At 39.5% G+C, this 18,222-nt stretch overlaps 3 protein-coding genes across 3 annotated transcripts in view; 1 reads left to right on the forward strand and 2 right to left on the reverse strand.

Annotated features, from left to right (window-relative positions):
* LOC121954589 (C-X-C motif chemokine 10-like) overlaps positions 1 to 614 on the reverse strand; it is a 2,142-nt gene extending 1,528 nt beyond the window's left edge. The window contains exons 1-3 of the mRNA XM_042502188.1: positions 530 to 614; positions 220 to 349; positions 47 to 130 (exon numbers count right to left, since the gene is read on the reverse strand). Of these exons, the coding sequence (XP_042358122.1) occupies positions 47 to 130; positions 220 to 349; positions 530 to 596 (281 nt within the window). The 5' untranslated portion in view covers positions 597 to 614. The remainder of the gene's footprint in view (positions 1 to 46; positions 131 to 219; positions 350 to 529) is intronic.
* rassf4a (Ras association domain family member 4a) overlaps positions 1 to 17,959 on the forward strand; it is a 24,928-nt gene extending 6,969 nt beyond the window's left edge. Inside the window, exons 2-11 of the mRNA XM_042502186.1 lie at positions 2,565 to 2,633; positions 2,783 to 2,858; positions 10,786 to 10,892; positions 12,148 to 12,221; positions 13,099 to 13,268; positions 13,642 to 13,743; positions 14,272 to 14,323; positions 14,418 to 14,539; positions 16,271 to 16,368; positions 17,345 to 17,959. Coding sequence (XP_042358120.1) covers positions 2,581 to 2,633; positions 2,783 to 2,858; positions 10,786 to 10,892; positions 12,148 to 12,221; positions 13,099 to 13,268; positions 13,642 to 13,743; positions 14,272 to 14,323; positions 14,418 to 14,539; positions 16,271 to 16,368; positions 17,345 to 17,414 — 924 coding nt within the window. The 5' untranslated portion in view covers positions 2,565 to 2,580 and the 3' untranslated portion in view covers positions 17,415 to 17,959. The remainder of the gene's footprint in view (positions 1 to 2,564; positions 2,634 to 2,782; positions 2,859 to 10,785; positions 10,893 to 12,147; positions 12,222 to 13,098; positions 13,269 to 13,641; positions 13,744 to 14,271; positions 14,324 to 14,417; positions 14,540 to 16,270; positions 16,369 to 17,344) is intronic.
* LOC121954590 (protein DEPP-like) lies at positions 8,125 to 9,237 on the reverse strand. The gene is made up of 2 exons (XM_042502189.1): positions 9,127 to 9,237; positions 8,125 to 8,817 (listed from the first exon to the last, which is right to left on the reverse strand). Exons 1-2 carry the CDS (start codon positions 9,153 to 9,155, stop codon positions 8,412 to 8,414), a joined length of 435 nt encoding a protein of 144 aa, XP_042358123.1. The 5' UTR covers positions 9,156 to 9,237; the 3' UTR covers positions 8,125 to 8,411.
* Positions 17,960 to 18,222: the final 263 nt, after the last annotated feature.

The raw sequence follows: 18,222 nt of genomic DNA on the forward strand, positions 1-18,222 counted from the left end.
GTGTGTCTGTACTAGTTTAAGCAAAGTTTCACTGATCAAGTCTTACCTATTCCAGCAGCGAGTCATCTGTTTGCCCAGCGGTGCCTCTGGATTCAGACACACTACATTATTGTTACTCTTCAGTGTCACTCTGAAAAACACACATAAACCCACATGTTCACTCATCTGGACTTGTGTGTGCATGAATGTGCATACTTGCATGATCTGGTTAGCACTTACATTACTGTGACTTTGTTGCAGCTGGCACTTTTCGGGTAGACTGTGAGCTCTTTCAGCTGCCCTCTGACACCTGGTTGCGTCTCTGGACACAAACATCTTCCTGGGACAAACGTGCTGTCTGACTCTCTCACTGCACGGACAAAGACAGTAACAGGATTACAGGTTAACTCAATACAGAGCAGCCCGAGCAGAGATTGAGTTACTGCTTGTTCACATGCACAGCTTTGCCAATATAAAACAACAACCCCACTTTTACTGAATCCGGATTTTATGACAGAATACACAGATTATAAGAGAAGATAATTTTTACCTGTGATCAGCAAACAGCAGAGACTCAGGAAGGCAAGCTGGCAGGCTGACTGAGGATACAGCTTCATACTGGAGACGAGCTGAACGCTGACACTGAGCAACTGAGCCACATGTTTGCCGTTTTATACTCTTGCTCCTCCCCCCTGCATACTCAGAACTGGGCTTTCCAAACCAGGAAATTCCCTATGGCACTTTCCCTCTGAAGAATAAGGACACAGGAATCAGGATGCAGAGATCAGGGACACCATTCCTCTGTCTTGTCAGAAAAGACTTCACTCTGAAGGACACAGTGATTAATAGGGGTCCTTCTGTTTTTAGTGTGCATCATAAATTGGACGTAAAGACTTGTGTTGCAGGCTGGTTGTTTTCTTTAGAAATTGTGCCACAGAGACAACTGAGTAGTGTTTTTTATCATTATTAGGAGCTGTTTATAAGAGCCTTGCCACAGTAACAGGAGTTATCCTTGAATGAGACAGCAGACAGTGTTTTCCAGGCTATGCCACAACATGTTACTCTGGTGGCTCTGTGCCAACAGCACCATGTGATTTCTCCTAATTCTCCCTCCATGCTTTTACCACCGGATTTTAAAAGGTTTGCAATCCTCAAATTGAATTAAAAATGAAACATGACAGGACATTAAACTGATGTACACATTTTAGAAGAATTATTTTTGTTATATATTTCTATTTGGTAGTCTGTCATCTTTTTAAAAACACCTGGTCAAAGGAATTTTCTCAGAGATTATTTAAGGTCATCTGTACATGAAAATCATCAATTACATAGAGTTATTAGTTGTAGTTAAAGTCCCATATTATGCTCATTTTCAGATCAATACTTATATTTGGGGTTTGTGCTAGTAGCCTACATATTTACTTTCTATAATGTTCCGAAAACACCTTTTCTCATGCTGCCTGCCCGAATACCTGTAATCACCCTCCGTCTGAAACACTTGGTTTTAGTGCCTGTCTCTTTAAGCCCCCCTTCCAAAAAGCCCAGTCTGCTCTGATCAAACACATTCTCACCCCAGCTCATCAAATATTGTCGCTTGTACAGTGCTGTTTACATCTACACATCACACACAAGGTATGCTCCTGTGTTTGCTGACGTTCTGGGATGGCATGACAAATTATGCCTGTTCAATGGTATTCATTTTAAATGTGTATTTTTTAAAAAATTAACTTCTGTTTTCACAGGAAACCGTGAAGTCTCTGTTAGATGTATAGTCATTTTCAAAGTATTTTACAACTTTGATAAAACATTAACATTTATTCACTTGTGCAATAAAAGCACATGGTTAGATTTAGGAAAAAAAACATCATGGTTTGGCTCAAAATTCATATAGGAAGCACAGCTGGCACCTGGGTGAAAGTCCAGGGTTTGTTGGATCCACGACCATCCTTTCTGACAGCCCTGTAGGACTTCCCAGCTTACTTGCAGCGTTTCAAAGTCACATTGTCGAGTGGCACATCATACTGCAGTAACAGGTGTACAGCTAAACGGCAGCGCATCATACTGCCATAAAAGAGGCCTCCTGCCCCATTATAAACTAACGTTATTCACCAGTGCATCATGCCACTGCAAAAAGTGGCTTTTGGCATCGGTGCCTGACGCCAAACTCACTGACCAAGCAAAGCTAATTGATGACTTCGGAATGAAAATAGACTGTCTGATTGGTCAGTGTTTCCGGGTCCTCTGCATCTGAGCTCTCAGCATCTCTGCACCATCATTGCAGCCAGCGAATGGCTGTAATGACATCGTAGCAGCAGTTTCTTCCTTTGTGACATCACAATTTCACAATTATCCTGACAGCTCATTTAAAGCCACAGTTTCTGAACATGGACTGTGTGCTTTTTTTTGTAGATTGAGCGTTTTGATACTTTTACAGTATTTGCATAGCACCTTTACCTACTTCATAATAAAATATGACATGTAAATCAGACTGTTTAACCAATGGGACCTTTTAAAAACAATGTTGTAAACATAAAACAATCTTTTTGTCATGACTATTATTTTTGTCTGATGTTTTTCTGCCATAGCTGGACTCTCGTCAGAATGGGTGAGCATCAAATCTACGTGAAGCTCAGTGAAGAGAAACTTATACCAAAGTAAGTTCTTTTAGGTCATTTACTGCACAGTAATTGTATACATTAAAGTAAAATCACAATGATGATTACATGTATTTAATTTCATCAGTGTTTGCATTGTGTGAGAGCTGAATGTTAATCTACCCTTTGTGGTCTTTTTTCATATTTAGGTCTGACATCTTGTCACTGCTTAGGACCTACAACTGTTACCATGAAGGGAAAAACTTCCAGCTGAGGACTCGTGAGGTAAGAAAGGCTGAGACAGATCACCTGACAGGAAACAGTGTTGGCGTGACGGAAATAAAAGTGGTAAACAGGGAGAGTAATTAATGACTTTTTGGGTGGTATGTGTGTGGGTGTGCTGGATAGTAGGACAGAAAGCATTGTAAATGGGTTGCACTCATAACAAAACTGGAACCAGTTGAACCAGCATTTTGATTTTCAGACAGATTCGAGGACAAAAGACCTGAGAACGAGTAAGCTTCATGTGTGCCAGCAGTTCAGAGAACAGACCTGCCATTCCTGGGTTCTTTTACAACATACCAAACAGCTGACAATCACAAAAAAAACCTTTTCCCTGAAAATGAAAATGGAAGGAGTCTCAAATTTCAGTAATATACACTAACCACTAACAAAGTATTTCCACACTAAACGTTTTGCTGTTGTGGTGTTTTTGGTTATTTGTTTGATAGCTATTCTATGGGTTTATGGTCTGGAGTTTCCCTTTGTGTTCACCAGCAGGTTTTTTAGAGTGAGTGAGTGAGTGAGTGTGATTGTGTGTGTTTGTGTGTGTGTGTGTGTATGTGTGTGTCTGTGGGTGCAGGGCAGGGTGGCCATGATCTGTCCCTCTTTTTTGTCCCACCCGCCAGACTCACTACATTTTCTCATTCTGGGAAAATCCCCCCACAGTCATGGTCATAATATGTGTACATGGAATGCAACATACACATGTACAGTACAGGAACCAATTATATTATCACAGTATTGACATAATATTAATAAAAATTAAAGATAGAATAGCTTGAACCTTTTTTACAGGTTGTTTTTACTGAACCTTGATATTTAATGAGAAGATGTCACATCAAACTCATCATAGAGAATGACTCAACACATTGCATCATACCACCACAATTTGTAATGCGTCCTCTGAGCTCTAATGTGGGATTTTAAAATCATGTCATCTTTGAACTTTGCTGGAAATGCAAGTCAGTAATTCAACAAAACAGTGTTGCTTCATTCATAGCTAAATTGATTCAATCCAGACTTGTAGAATGACCTAAATATATATTTGTAATTATATATAGGTGTGATAGCTGTAGAAAGAGCCTACTGCCGTGAAAACCGATGATTCTACATTAGATGTCGCTTTCTGTGTTATCAGACAAGTTGTCTGCGGCTGCATTTTGGTGATAAATGTGGAAAAAAGAAATGAAATGAAACAGGGAAGGACAATGACTCACTTTAAAGTGACAATGACTCACTCATATTCAGCTAACTTTGTATGATGCATAGCATCAGATATTTTGTCAACAACCAGTGTTTCCCACACATTAATTTATTTGTGGTAACAACATCTTCTGCCACGTATTCATGTTTTTTACATTTTTGGAGCCGGACCGTTCATTGAGAGCTTATGAAATATAAATTCACTGTTTGGTTATTCATTGCAGCACTCTCGGGCCACAGAGCGCACTTAAGGCACAGTCGGAGCAGTGGAGCGCGATGCCCAGTTAAAGTGAAACTAATCTGCACGCACGCCTTTACAGCAGCTGCTGCTCTTGTCCATCGATCTGATCTGACCAGCTCTGATCAGATTAAATGATCAGTTAACCATCCCGTGACTCAGATTCCACAAACTGCTGCTGAGGGGAAAAAAAATCATATAAGGTTCTGCACTGTGTTCACAGACCCCCCAAAAAATTAGACATTAGAGAGGAGACACAGAATTATAAATAGGGACACACTCACACACACATACACACACATGCACACACACGCACAACTAAAAACCCTGGGTAGTTTTCCAATGCCCATTTATGTCATTGTACAATGTATGCCCACCCCTTTTTCTGACCGCTTACAGTAATTTAACCTATTCGCCAAAAAGTCACTGGAATATATCGAAGAGTCTACCTGCTTCCTCCTCAGTAACCTACCCGTATACCTAGTGGTGCATCCACCTCATTACTGACTGTAACCGTATCCCACTGCCTAGTTTTTCGCTGTCGCTCTGCACTGTCCTCATGCGGCGGTTACCGCTGATAACACCATCATGACCCAAGGTGGTGTGACAGCGTTACTACCCCCACCCGCCTGCGCTGTTGGTGCTGTTAGCATTGTTCACTGCATGCTGCGTGCCGGCATTCCTGTCCCAGACTCTGAAATCCTAAAAATTCTCTGACATACTGTTAATGCTGAAATATTATTGGTGATCATAAAGAAGTCACCATACTCTCAGCTGCAGGAACACTAAAAAAATCTCATTTTCTAGTTTGTTGTTAGTGTTCAAGAGTAACTGGCATTAAAGAGCAGCCATCCCACTTTATGTCATAAATTTTGCTGGTAGTAGCTTTGATGAACCACTTTGTTGATGTCCATCATTAATTCTCTGTCTGCTATACTAAATGAAAGAATACAGGTACATGTAGTACATCATTGTTTGTTGTTTATGTGTCATCTTTACAGGCTTTGACTCAGTCCTACTGATCTCTAGCTGGTGATGTAAGTGCAGGAGCAGAGGCAAGAGTTTAATTTGGACAAAATCCCTGACTCATTGTCTTTAATAAAACAAAAGAAACGAAACCACAAGAGCTAGTAGATTCACAATTTGAAGCTACAGAATTTTTTTTTTAGATTGAACCTTTATTCTTGATGCTGAAAACAGCCACGCACCAAACAATCTCATATCTAAGCCAGTTCAATTACTTTTGTTATGAACATGAAAATGTTCAAATATCATTTGAAAATCAGTTGTGTGCATGGTCAGATTATTCAATACAATCAAAAGCTCCAGAGGGGACACTTACAACTTTTAATATCAGCTTTCCAAACAACATGCATGAGGTGAATTTGAACATCCATTAAGAAAAAGCATACGCCGAGAAAGATCACATGATTGGATTAGAAACTTCAGAACAGCGACAAAATAAACCTTGTCAGTGTATTGTTAGTGTACAAAATACATTGTGAAAGCATGTTGACAATGGTAATGCTTGTATACAGCACATACTGTCACAGTATGGCCAATGATGAGAAAGTGGTGTTTCTTTATGTAATATGCTCTTATGTCTTGCTGTAATAATTCATGCTTAACATGTAGTGACTGTGTTTCAGGAGGTAGAGCAGGTTGTTCACTAATCAAAAGATCAAGTTTTTCCCCAGCTCCACCAGTCTTGCAAGTATCTTTGGGCAAGATACTGAACCCCAAATTGTTCCTGTGACAGTGTTGGCATGGGTGTGTGAGTTGGTGTGAATGTTTAACTGATTAGTATGTGTCACCTTGTTTGGTAGCTTCAACCACTAGTGTATAATTGTGTGTGTGAAAGTGCAAGTGTGACAAGTGCTTTGAGTCGTCAAAAGACTATAAAGGCGCTATAAAAGTGCAAGTGCATTTACCTTGATATAGTGACATTAGCCTTTTTAAACAGAGAAACCTTGAAAGTATCACAATGGCATAACATGGCATTCCAATCATTTACTGTCCCTGTTATATGGCAGCTGATCTTGTCCTCTGCTCAGAGGGTAAGGAGCTTGGGAACCTCATTGTTTTCCCAATTTGCAGACAGTTAGCTGCTTTTTAAAATTTCCTGCAGTGGGTTTCACACATAGCATGTGGTCAAAACATCCCACTTGTCCTGTTCATGCTCCTGTCCTGCTGGTTGTCTTTTTTATTCAGACATGGTGCTTTTACTAGCACCTATGGTGGAGCATAATTCAGTACTCCCACCTTTAACAGGCAGTGTAAGAGGGGTCATTGTTAGAGGTGATGCCGTTTAGGCCAAAGGTTGCTCACTATTGACTCATTACATATTTTGTGGAAATGAGGGTAAAAGTTACTCAGCAGCAACATTCTTGGGTTGTAAGCTGGCCTAAGACCAAAATTTAAAAACTCCTAATGTGCTTCCCGGAAAATACAGTGGCCACGAATCCTGATCAAAACCAGTTGTAGATGATCAACATTATTAACAGGCGTTTACTGTGATGACATGACTAAGAGTTAATTTCTATTAATTATCTGGACTGATGTAAAACGGTTCTGTGTGGGAATAAAAAACAAGTTGATTTGTTGTTTTAACATTACATTATGGTCATGCTTTACAGGTGTGGTCAGGTGATGAGCGTTAGTCATGTTGTGGGCGGAAATGTCAGGTGGTTTGACTTGGAAGCTCAGTGACATCAGCAGTAAACTGAACCAGGATTTTTGATAAGAAAACAAGCTCCAACTTGAATGTTTAAGAATACAACTGTGTTAGCTGAAGGTCACGCTGATTTCTGAAGGTGTTGTTCTGCTTTCTCAGCCTAGCTAGCTCAAGAGCACTTTAGCATGAGGATTTGTGTTAAAAGGGCTGTAAACCCTTTGATTAATGATTTTTTTTTTAATCTCAAGATAATTTTTCCAGGTTGGAGCAAAATATAATAGTTTGATCTGAGTCAATACTGCGCTCAGTTTAACACAGGAGTGGCTGAATGTATTTGCCTGTGCATGTCTGCTGCATTAACATAAATATCAACAGATGTGCATGTAGCTCCCTCTGGTGGCTGTGTCAGATACTTTTTGGTTTAAAAGGCCACCACTGTAGTGTCACGGATTACCACTAGATGACAGTGGAATTCTGGGATTTGTCTTTCTTTGTGAATATCACCCAGGATATCAATACAGTCCTATCTTATCTGTCTGTGATAATATATTGTGATAATTTGATGATTATATTTTGTGTTATTTATTTGAATCTGAAAACTAACTAGTAACTAAAAAAATAGTGGGTTTACAAGTACCTCAAATCCTTGTACTGGAGCAGATGCCCTTAGTTTCATGACTGGATAATAATATGGTAACAGCCGTAACCACATCACCCCAAGGTGATGGAGCCTGTCCACAACATCCATGTTCGCAACCCTGTCAGCAGCATTTTAATGATTACTTTTTTATTATCAGATTATCAAGTTCAACTACTTATTTTTTTCAATGTCATTTAGTATTTATATATCAGAAACAAGAGAACTGTCTAGCACAAGTTCCCAGAGAACAGGTTGATGTCTTTAGTTTCGTTTGACCAACAATCCAAAACTAAAGGAGATTCAGTTCACAAGAGATAATAGAAAAAAGAGCAGCAAATTCTTACATTTTAAAAAACTGGAACTAGACAATGTTTAATATTTTGTTTGATAAATGACTCCAAACAATTATTAAAATTGTTGATTAATTACAAGTGAATTCAGCTATATTTTCAGGAAGGTTTGAGATGTGATGTCATCCAGCTCTTTTGTAAATTAAACAGCAGAGAAAAAAATCTTCATGATTATTTTAGTACTTTATTAGAAACCTTATCCTTTACATCATTACAAAATATCCAACAATGTAAACATGTAGACTTGAGTCCTCAGTGCATAGAAATAAATAGATCTCCACTTTTCTCCCGAGACATATGCTGATCATGTCTGCGTTCAGCCTTCATAATAAGTCCCATCAGACATTGCGCTGCTGTAATCTTGATAAACAGAACAGGTTCTTCCAGCCTTGTTTGAATATGAGATATTCCACCAAAGTGCTTTCAGTGCGTCCCACAGCAACATCTCCCTTTAAGTCCTTATCTGTCCAAACAGCCAGTCCACAGGGTCTTTGCCCCGGCAGTCTTTTTCTCTGCTAATCTTGAGAGAAAAATCCTCTGAGCTGTTTAGACCCAGACTGTAATGTCTGGAAGTCCTTAGTGTGCGGGGAGAGCCGCGAGGAAGTGCGGCTGTCACAGAGAGCTTCATCTGAGCCTTTGAGAACTGCCGCAGCCTGGGGGACCTCTGGAGTCGGACGGGACCGCAGCTCGGGGTCTCAGCAGGGCAGGCAAGAGCCTGGATGCTTGTCATGTAGTCCTCTAGAGACTGGGAGCTCTGGGTAGATTGAGAGGATGACAGGTGGGCAGGGGAGTCCTCGAGCGTCTCAGTGATGGTGGGTAAGAGAGGCAGGGGAGGCAACAGCCGCCTGCGTTTCATGCTGTAGCAGAAGAGGAAAAATAAAACAGTGAGACCGTGACTCTTTGTCTGCAGACTTCAATGACATATGATGATACCATTTACTAAAAAAACAAATCTAGATAGTGATTGTACTTTTCTGTTTTTAAGAAGGTTCTGTCCTGAGCTTCAGAAACTAAATTTAACTTTGTGTCCCTAATCTTCTACATCTGAATTAAGTAAAATAAGTTATGTAATGTTAAAATCTACTTACAGAAATTATTAAATTGTAACCCCATTATAATAAATATTAGCTGATAATAATACCAAAAAAAAGAAGAGGCATTCTCACCCTTGAGGCTTGACTTGTAGCGTTGACATGCAGAGTCAAACGGAGTGATGTCTAGTCGGCTCAGTTGAGTATGACTGGAGGGGAGTGTGTTTCCAGGCTTTATAGAGGCACCCTGATGCAGAGCGATTAACCGTTACTTCCAAAAATAGCTCTGCTGACCTTACTCCCTTCTCTGTGAATGTGCGTGTGTCTGTGCATGTGTGTGTTTGAGGGTGTGTTCACTCTTACTCAGGAAGCTTAGGAGTGGCGGGTCAGCGAGGTTTGCTGGTGCAGCTGCTTTGAATGTTTATATTCCAGTTAACAATGAAGCCCAGGGAGCAATCTGTCTTACCTATGAAAACTCTTTTCCCTTAAATTTCAGTTTTAAAATGATTTTCTAACTAAATATGGCACTAAAAATGACTGATTTCATATCTTTTATATAATATTTTTCATCAATTTGCACAGTTCTCACTATCAAGCCTGCTTTCGATCATACATAACTATGACATAATGGTCAGAAATAACTATGTCAGCCACAAGTTATCCATGCAGCGTGACAGTCTACATAACAGTCTACAAACATAAAAGGCCTGCATTTAGAGGCCCAGCATGAAGAATTGGTTCAGCTTCATAAGCTGTTTGTGTGTAAACACCACATGGCTTTTAAAGCAGTCAGAGATCCACAAGCCAACTGCTTTTATAGGCATAAGTGTGTGAGTGGTCACATGCTCCTAGACAATGAGAATACCTGACAGTATTTCTGACTTTATCTCAATGTATAGACTTCTAAACTACAGCCATATTTTTTGATTAGCTGGCCTCAGTTTTTAGTAGGGCTGGGCAATATGGATAAAATAAAATATCTTTGGCACAAACGTCTCAAGAATGAACTGATTTAGAATTTGGTTGTTGAAGGTCACAGCTCAAAGTTACTGTGACCTCACAAAACAATGTTTTGTTTTTATGACGAAACACTTTTCTGGCCTTTATTTAATGTCATAACTCAGAAACAGAAGGGGAGACATTTGGTCAGATACTGAATTGGCAAACCTAATCTTATGTGTCCACCTTGACACTATAACAAATGTATGGATCTTTTGTGCTGCTGATGGGAAGATATGTGTGAAACGCATATTTTCACACACCAGAATGCAAACTGTAAGTTCTACTAAACGGGTTCGCGAAAGGCATATAACCATGACGCGGTAATTCTAGTTGATTGTTATTATTTTTAGCTTTACTTTGAAAAGCCAAGTGAAAAGGTGCCAAAGTGGCTGACACTGTTTAATCTCCTTACTTATGAATTCATGCATCAGCACAACTTCTTCTAAATTTACAGTTTCAGTTCTGTGATATCAAAACGCCTTCCCCCTGTGTGTACGTGACCTGAAGCAGTCATGTCTCTATTCTCATTATTGCTGCCTTCTCAGACATGACTTCACCCTTGTACTGTTCAAAAAAAGGTGGGTCACACCAGACGGGTTTCTCCAAGATGAGAGGTTCACCCTGTAGCTGTGAGCGACTGTTTCTGCACGTACACCTGATATTGAGCCCCTGTGGCAGGCGGCCAGCAGGATATCCCCTCTGACCACGAGTGCTGATTATTGTTTTGTGTGTGTGCGTGTGTGTGTCTGTGTGTGTGTGTGTGTGTGTGTGTGTGTTTGCATGCGTGTGCAGGAGGATGGAGAGCTCATCCTTGAGGGGCTGCTGAATATCTACTGGGGTCTGCGCCGACCAATCAGACTTCAGATGTACGACGATAACGAAAGATTCCGCCTGAACCGGTATGACAACCTGGTACAGTCTGACTGCAGATTCATGTGCTACAAAAACAGATGTGGGTTGTGTTACAACAGCGTCAGCAGGGACCTCTCACACAATAGCAGAGAAATTCAAACTCCAACAGCTGACCTCGTTCACCTGCATCCCCACCCTGTATTATGTGTTTAAGGAAACTAGGAAAACTCCTTGTACATGTGAAGTACATAATGGTGCTTTATTTAAGATTTAGAGATACGTTAGAATTTACAAAAGATAAAATAAGAGAAGATTTTACTGACTACAGCATGTAGCCCAATAGTGAATGAAACATGAATAATAAAACGCATTAAGAAATTAACTAACAAAATGCAAAAATGTATGCATTTTTATTTTTTGGATTGGAAATATGTTTAAATGTCCAAAACATTCAATGGCTCCAATTTCTCAGATGTGTCACATATGATAATAAGTTGAATATATTTTGATTTTGGACGGTTATTTTAAAACCAGCAATTTGAATACATGAGGGTTTTTTTCAGATATTTTTATTGCTTTAATTAATCAATAAAATAAATAAACTGATCAAGAAATGATTGTAGATGGCGGAATAATCTATAATGAAAGTAATATTGACCATGGAAGTCGTAGTTTGTTTAAAAAATAAAAGTTTGCTTAGCAAACGCAAGGAGGGAAAAGGGGGAGTGATTAGAGGAGGCCCTCGGAAAGCCTGGAACGAAAAGTTTGGTTTAACTTCTTAGTATTTAGTGACATAACATAATTAAAACTTGGCAGAATATATCAGTTGAAAGACTGGACTTTGCATAAAAGAAAATAATTGAAGCTCCTTGAGGCCTCTCTCAGTGCTTAAAGGTGCAAAAATGTTAAGTCTGCCCATTGCACTAGAGCTGAGTGAGTGATTGCATATGCTGCTGGAGCACCAGCATACACATTTTTACTCAAAAAAGGGATACTGAGGGTTCCAAAAGATTCAAAAGGTGTGTGCAGTAGATCAAGAGAGGAAGAGTGGGGTGTTTAATTGTGTTTCCCAAAATGCTAAACTGTTTTTTTTAACTCAATTTCTCACGCTAGCTTTTCCAGGATACGATCTTCACTGAGATGCAGTTAAAAGTCCTGAAAAAAATCTAGAAAATAGACTTTGTTTGAGTCAAGATCAGCTAAATGTTATTTTCGAAACACCTAGATGCATCTTAAGTGTTGAACACTGTAGAGTGTTGACTGCTAACAGATGATAAACACATTGTTGCTCTGGCTCTACAGAAACGATGCTGTGGCAAAGCAGCTCTCAGCGGAGTCTAACAATAACTCACTGGGCAGAAACACCACACCTGCTTGTGAGTAACAGACACGTGCAATCCCTCTCACACACGCTCACCTGCTGGATTTATGCAGATTACGAACACATGAAGCAAATTAGAGCTCAACAAGTGCTTCATTCAGCAGTTCCATAGGAAAGGCTGGCTCACGTGTTGAGCTCAGATTACATGAGATGCCATCTTGATCAGATCACCAGCTCTATAAATAATCAACATCAGACTACTTAGCCATGGCTCTGACATTGGCCTTTTGGCCTTGAAACAAATAAAGAACTTTGTTGTTTTTTTCTTTGTACAAATTGCATTTACTTTGCTAAACCAGATCATTTGTCTGGGATTTACTATTATGTTGTTTTTGACATGAGAAACATTGAACACTCACGACTACGCTGAAATGGCTGAGTATTTTCATTTAATTTTCACACTCCAGATACTTTTTCTGGCCCATGCGTGACATTGAATGTGACAAAAAACAGGGAGCTTTTCCTGCACACATGTTAAATTTAGTGGAAAAGGGGTAGTCTTCAATGGAGACATGAAAGAATGGTAATAAGTTGCCTGACTAGATCAATACTGGGCCCTCATTTTACGAGAGATCATTCCCAGTGGTAGACAGAATTACATAGTGAGATCGAGGTTCATAGGGAAGCAGTCTAAATACAGATGGTTTCATTTTTCTGTAGCCATTACTCATTATAAAGTTAAACTTGCTTATTAACTTCAAATTGTCAAAATTACGTAAACATTAAAATTTCATCCTCCAAACATGTGATTATCATGTGCTTTTGTCGCTACGTTTTCAGTGTAACTGTCATGCATAGCTGCTGATGTGTATAAAAGCATGCACCATCTGATGCCTGCGTAAAGAGAGAGGTGTGTTTTTGTTGACCCTGAGGTGATGACACGGCGGGTCAGGAGGAGGAGGATTCTCCTCAGCTGCTGAGAACCAGGAGTGATGCTTCCTTCATGCAGGTCCAGAGGAGGTCAAAGACACACACTGCCAGAGATCTGCAACGTTTGCGCACACACAGGTTCTCAATCAATGGACACTTCTACAACCACAAGGTACAGTAAACAGAACACACACGAGCACCAGCATTAGTGTATCCCATTGTTGACACAGCTCCAGCTGCACAAGGGCAGGAGTTTCCTGTGCTGCTGCGCCCGTACTTGGGCTGAATTTCACAATAGCTGTGGGCAGATTTCATTACTGTTCCACAGAATACAAGGATACACTGCATTCAGTTTCTCCTGAATACAGTGTGCGTGTGTGTGTTTTTATTGAACGTATTCCAGCTACAAACTGAGGGGTTTCCTTCCTGTTATAAATGTCCACGGTGTTCATGTCCAGGAATCCCTCCTCATGTTGATAAAGTGATGTTCCCAGTTTTTTTCGTTCTCTCAGTTATTTCTGCATTTTTGTTTCTTTTGCTTTCAGACATCTGTATTTACTCCAGCCTACGGCTCAGTCACTAACGTACGAGTGAACAGCTCAATGACGACCGGACAAGTCCTCAACCTGCTACTACACAAGTTTAGGGTAGGCAGTGAGACTCTGAGTAAATTTCAAGGGGTGTTTAACCCTTTAAAACCCTGGGCGATATCACTTCTTTTGTGCTGCTTTTAGATGCCTTTCTCAAGTTTCTAAACTTCTGAACCCTGAGCAAACTGGTGGCTTTTTTTTTCAAAATGGAAAAAGAGGCAAATGCACCAAAAATTGCAAGAAATTTGTAAATGTAGAAAATATGTTTTTTAAACTGTGCAAAAAAATGTTGTGGAAAAAAAGAAAAACACTGGAGGAAAAAAAATCTAGGCAATAACAATATTTATAGCAAATGGTCTTAATTATATATTTAAAACTATCAATTATCCTTCTTAAGAGGATAATTTTCAATTTAAAATTTCAGTTAGTTTTCTTGTACTTTATACTTATTTCTTGCTCATTTGGGTAATTTCTATTTTTGTTGCTCATTGCCTTCTTCCAATGTTTTCAAAAGAAATCATGTCAATTTACTCAGGTTTCAGGGTTAAGCAAAACTAAAAATAATTGTATTTACGTATTTTTAAGGTGGAGAATAAACCTGAAGAGTTTGTCCTGTATATGGTGCATGAGTCTGGTGGTAAGTCGGTCTTTCTTCCATTGCAGTTTTGTCAATAGAAAAATTGTGTGTGTGTTTGTGGTTTCTTATTTTCTTTGTGTGTACAACCTTGTAGAAAGGACCCGCCTGAGGGATGGTGAATACCCGCTGGTGGCTCGTGTGCTTTATGGACCCTGTGAGAAAATCTCTAAGATCTTGATCACGGAGGCCGACCTGGGAGAGGAAGTCACATACGATGTGAGTCTGGACCTCCTCCCACAGCTCTGTTCTCTCATCTTCTTCTCAATAAGTGACCCCCTTTTTTCATTTTTTGTGTATATTCCTCAACACAGACACACAATGACACAATGGACCAATGATAGACGGTCAGGTTAAATTTAGCTTTCTGAGAAAAGATATCCTGTTTGGGGACTGATGTAACAATAGGCTGAGATGGCCGATTGTATGTTGTGACTGCACTGAGTAATAAATAAAACCTGTTGCCGAAAACTTTTCTTTACTGTCTTAGAGGGAATGACTCTCATACAGTGTGTGGCAACTCAGTAAGATCAGCTAATTAAAAAAAATCTGACTTACCTCTAGTTGTATGTAGCCACAGTTTTGCTTTTTGTCCATGTTTGGAAACAACTGTTGTTTCTGCCTCGACCATAACACAGTGGAGATAAATGACATTTTGTTCGTGTTACTCAGAGCATTAAAGGTCCTAGTGTGTAGGATGTAATGGCATCAGAAGGAAACTTCTTCAATGTGCCAAGTATGTAGAACTTCAGTGGCCGATGCAAATAAATGCAGATGGCCTGATTAAGAGCCAGCGTTTGGTTTGTCCGCTCTGGGCTACTGTAGAAACAATATAGTGCACTTTGAGGAAACCCCCAGGAACAGCGCCAGGCTTTGAAGCCAAGTTTACATAAAGGCCAAAAGTGGAATTACACAGTCGTGTGATGACATTTGGCCCAAAAAGATGTTTTCCCATTGACTTACAATGTGAAAGAGCCGTCTGCTCAGGGACACTTTTTTAAAAAAAAATTTGCATAAAAATCACAGTGAAATTACTTGTTTCACTACTGGGATTTGATTCATTAGGTCCAGTACAAGAGCCACAATATTAAATGATTGTGACCCCATTCAAGTTAGTGGAGCGCTAAACCAAAAGTTAGCTGTTCTAGGCCCCACAATGCAGCTCTTGGTAATGTCATACCACCAAAGCGTTTTTGGCATCATATGCCACTGACTAACTTTTATAGGAATGAATGATCACTGTGGATGAACCACAGAACACATTAGAATATCTTTGCACTAAAAATATAGTCAGCTTCCAAATTTCCGTTCTAACATGCCATTTAGGACACTAAAACAGTGTGTGAGATTTTTTTGTTTGTCCAAAACCTAAGTATGAAACTAACATGTGAATGGCAGAGTAAAAAAAAACTGGACACTATGCTGGCATTAGTATCCCACAATGCAATGTGGTAAACAACAACATTTGATAATAGCCAGCGACAAAAACAGCTCTGTAACATCAATAACGCTTACATATTAGTGTTAAGAATAAGATCACTTTGCTAGGCGTAATATATTTAAAAATCATTTTTGAAGTGCAAGAGGAGTTGATGCAATTGTGCAGCGATAGTTCTACAAATGTAAAAAAACATAGTTGACTTTGTCTGTGTGGATGTTGTTCATGAGGTGAACTGAACCTGTAAAATAGTGGTTAGAGCTATTCTTCTATTTCTATTTCTGCTGGAAGGTTATCATCTTGTGTTACAGTCAACTTAGGTCGATTTTAAGTATTTATTATTTTAATCTTATGGTTTTGATTTCTTTATCTGGACAGAGAAAACGAGTATGAATGCTATTTGGATGCCTGTGCACTCAGAGTATGGATGCAGTTAGTATCATGTCATTGAGGACATGTAGCTCCCTTTTGCTGATATATGTGCTGATATGTTTTAATCTTTTTCTCCCCAGGTTGCCCAATACATAAAGTTTGAGATTCCTGTTTTAGACAGCTTTGTAGAGAAACTTAAAGAGGAAGAGGAACGTGAAATAAACAAGCTGACCAAAAAGTAAGTTAAGAGCCTCTCTACTCAGCAAACAAGAGTTACAAAACTAGTTCCAATCCAGACAAAGTGTCATTTAGTGGAGCCTAATGTTGTTTTTTTTATGTGAAGCCAATATCTGTGACTGACGAGTACGTAGTCAAGACAAGACCCTCAATGAGGACATTGTTTATGTGAAACATTTGTCACTAACTGTTTATAAGATTGTGTAATCATTCATTCTCATGACTGAGATTTTTGCCCCGTGACTCATTTTGTTTGTGTGTGACTTGGGGCATGTGGTCTCAAATATATGATTTATTCCTTTATTTACATACACAAGCATATTCTACTACACACACACTTACTGTGTTAGAGTTAGACGGTATATATATTTGTGACCAGATCTTAAGTTGAACATCTCAAGTTCCTGCTTAAAACCGAAAAGAATACTGAAAAGATTTCTCTTTCACAAATGTAGCACTCAACAGGAGATTGTTTGTGTCAGAGGCTATTAAAGGAGGTTTAGACAAAGTGTGGTGCTGGTGTAGAACTTGCAGGGGCACAACATTATGCGGACTGCACCACGGTCGCATAGCCGCTCTGTAATTTGGTCATAAACAACAATGTCTCTTGCTGTAGCTTTGTCTGACGATTTCAGCTTCTGCCCTTGCCGACAGAAGATCCCAAATCTTGTCATCTCCAAAGTTAGACATTTCCGTTTGCCATCGACATGTAAATGACTCCTCCACACCTTTCGCTGTTAGTTTCCTAACGGTTTCATGCAAGCCGCATCATAGAAATGTAATAAACACCCACTTGCTGACTGGACATGGGCTCAATCAGACATTACGTGGACTCTGTACTGGGAGCTAGCAGGGTAGTCCAAATAAAAAACATTTGTGTTCTCGCATACAGCTCCTCCGGGTAATGTCTTGATAATTTTAGGTTTGCAGTGCATGTGTGAAAGTGTCTTTAATCATGTGTGTTTCCCCCTCTGCAGGTACAGTGCTCTGAAGTCTATGATTCAACATCAGCTCGAAGGCCGAGCTCATGCCAGTGACAGAGTATGAGTGTTTCTGTATGCACAGATGTAACCTGTGTTAGTGTGTGAGAGTGTGTGAGAGGGGAAGGGGTGGGTTCAACACTAATGATTGTTGATTTATTATGGAAACGTTTGCCAGTATTGTAGTGAATGTAGAGGTAAAGGTAAAAGGGTCAAAGTAAAAGCTGCAACAGAATCATATCATACACCAACGTGCTTCTACTTTTACAATTACATATCCGGACAGTTTGTATAAGCCGTTTGTTATTAATATGAAGTGTATCACTGCTTTGATATCTCTGCTGTTAAGATATTTGCATTTTGTATGATAACTATCACTGAAAATTTGAACATTTATACAAGCTGTTTTTGGTCATGTTTTCTCTGACTTGGACCTTTTTTATGTAATAAATCTCTTTTAGTGTGGCCTTTATAACTGTTGTTGGATCTCTGCTGACACCAAACATAATACCCAGCTCCGACTTCCCACAAAGAACACAGCTATCTTTATTATTTCCTGTACTTCCACAGTGACTGGAGCACAGATTAGCATTGTTCTTCTGAGTGACCCACTCTGCCAGCTAGTTCCCATGAGGTCTATGTACATGTGTGTGTGTGTGTGTGTGTTTTTCTGTGTGTGTGTGTGTGTGTGTGTGTGTGTGTGTGTGTGTGTCCGTCTGTGAACCTATCAACATTACACAATGAGGGTATCCTGAGAGAGGAGGGTTGTTCCGTTTTCCCACAGTTTTGCAAACAGCAATACTGTTTTAGTATTTTGTGGACCACCCTTGACCAGCATCACTGTTTGATTATTCAAATAATTAATTAATTAATTA

The sequence above is a fragment of the Plectropomus leopardus genome, chromosome 15 (genome assembly GCF_008729295.1).
Source record: "Plectropomus leopardus isolate mb chromosome 15, YSFRI_Pleo_2.0, whole genome shotgun sequence".
Lineage (NCBI taxonomy): Eukaryota > Metazoa > Chordata > Actinopteri > Perciformes > Serranidae > Plectropomus > Plectropomus leopardus.

Excerpts from the sequence above, each read along its gene's own strand:
- LOC121954590 (XM_042502189.1), bottom strand. The coding sequence starts at position 9,155 with ATGTCAACGCTACAAGTCAAGCCTCAAGG. Across the intron at positions 8,818-9,126 it reads CTACAAGTCAAGCCTCAAGG|CATGAAACGCAGGCGGCTGT; the intron begins GTGAGAATGCCT and ends CTTCTGCTACAG.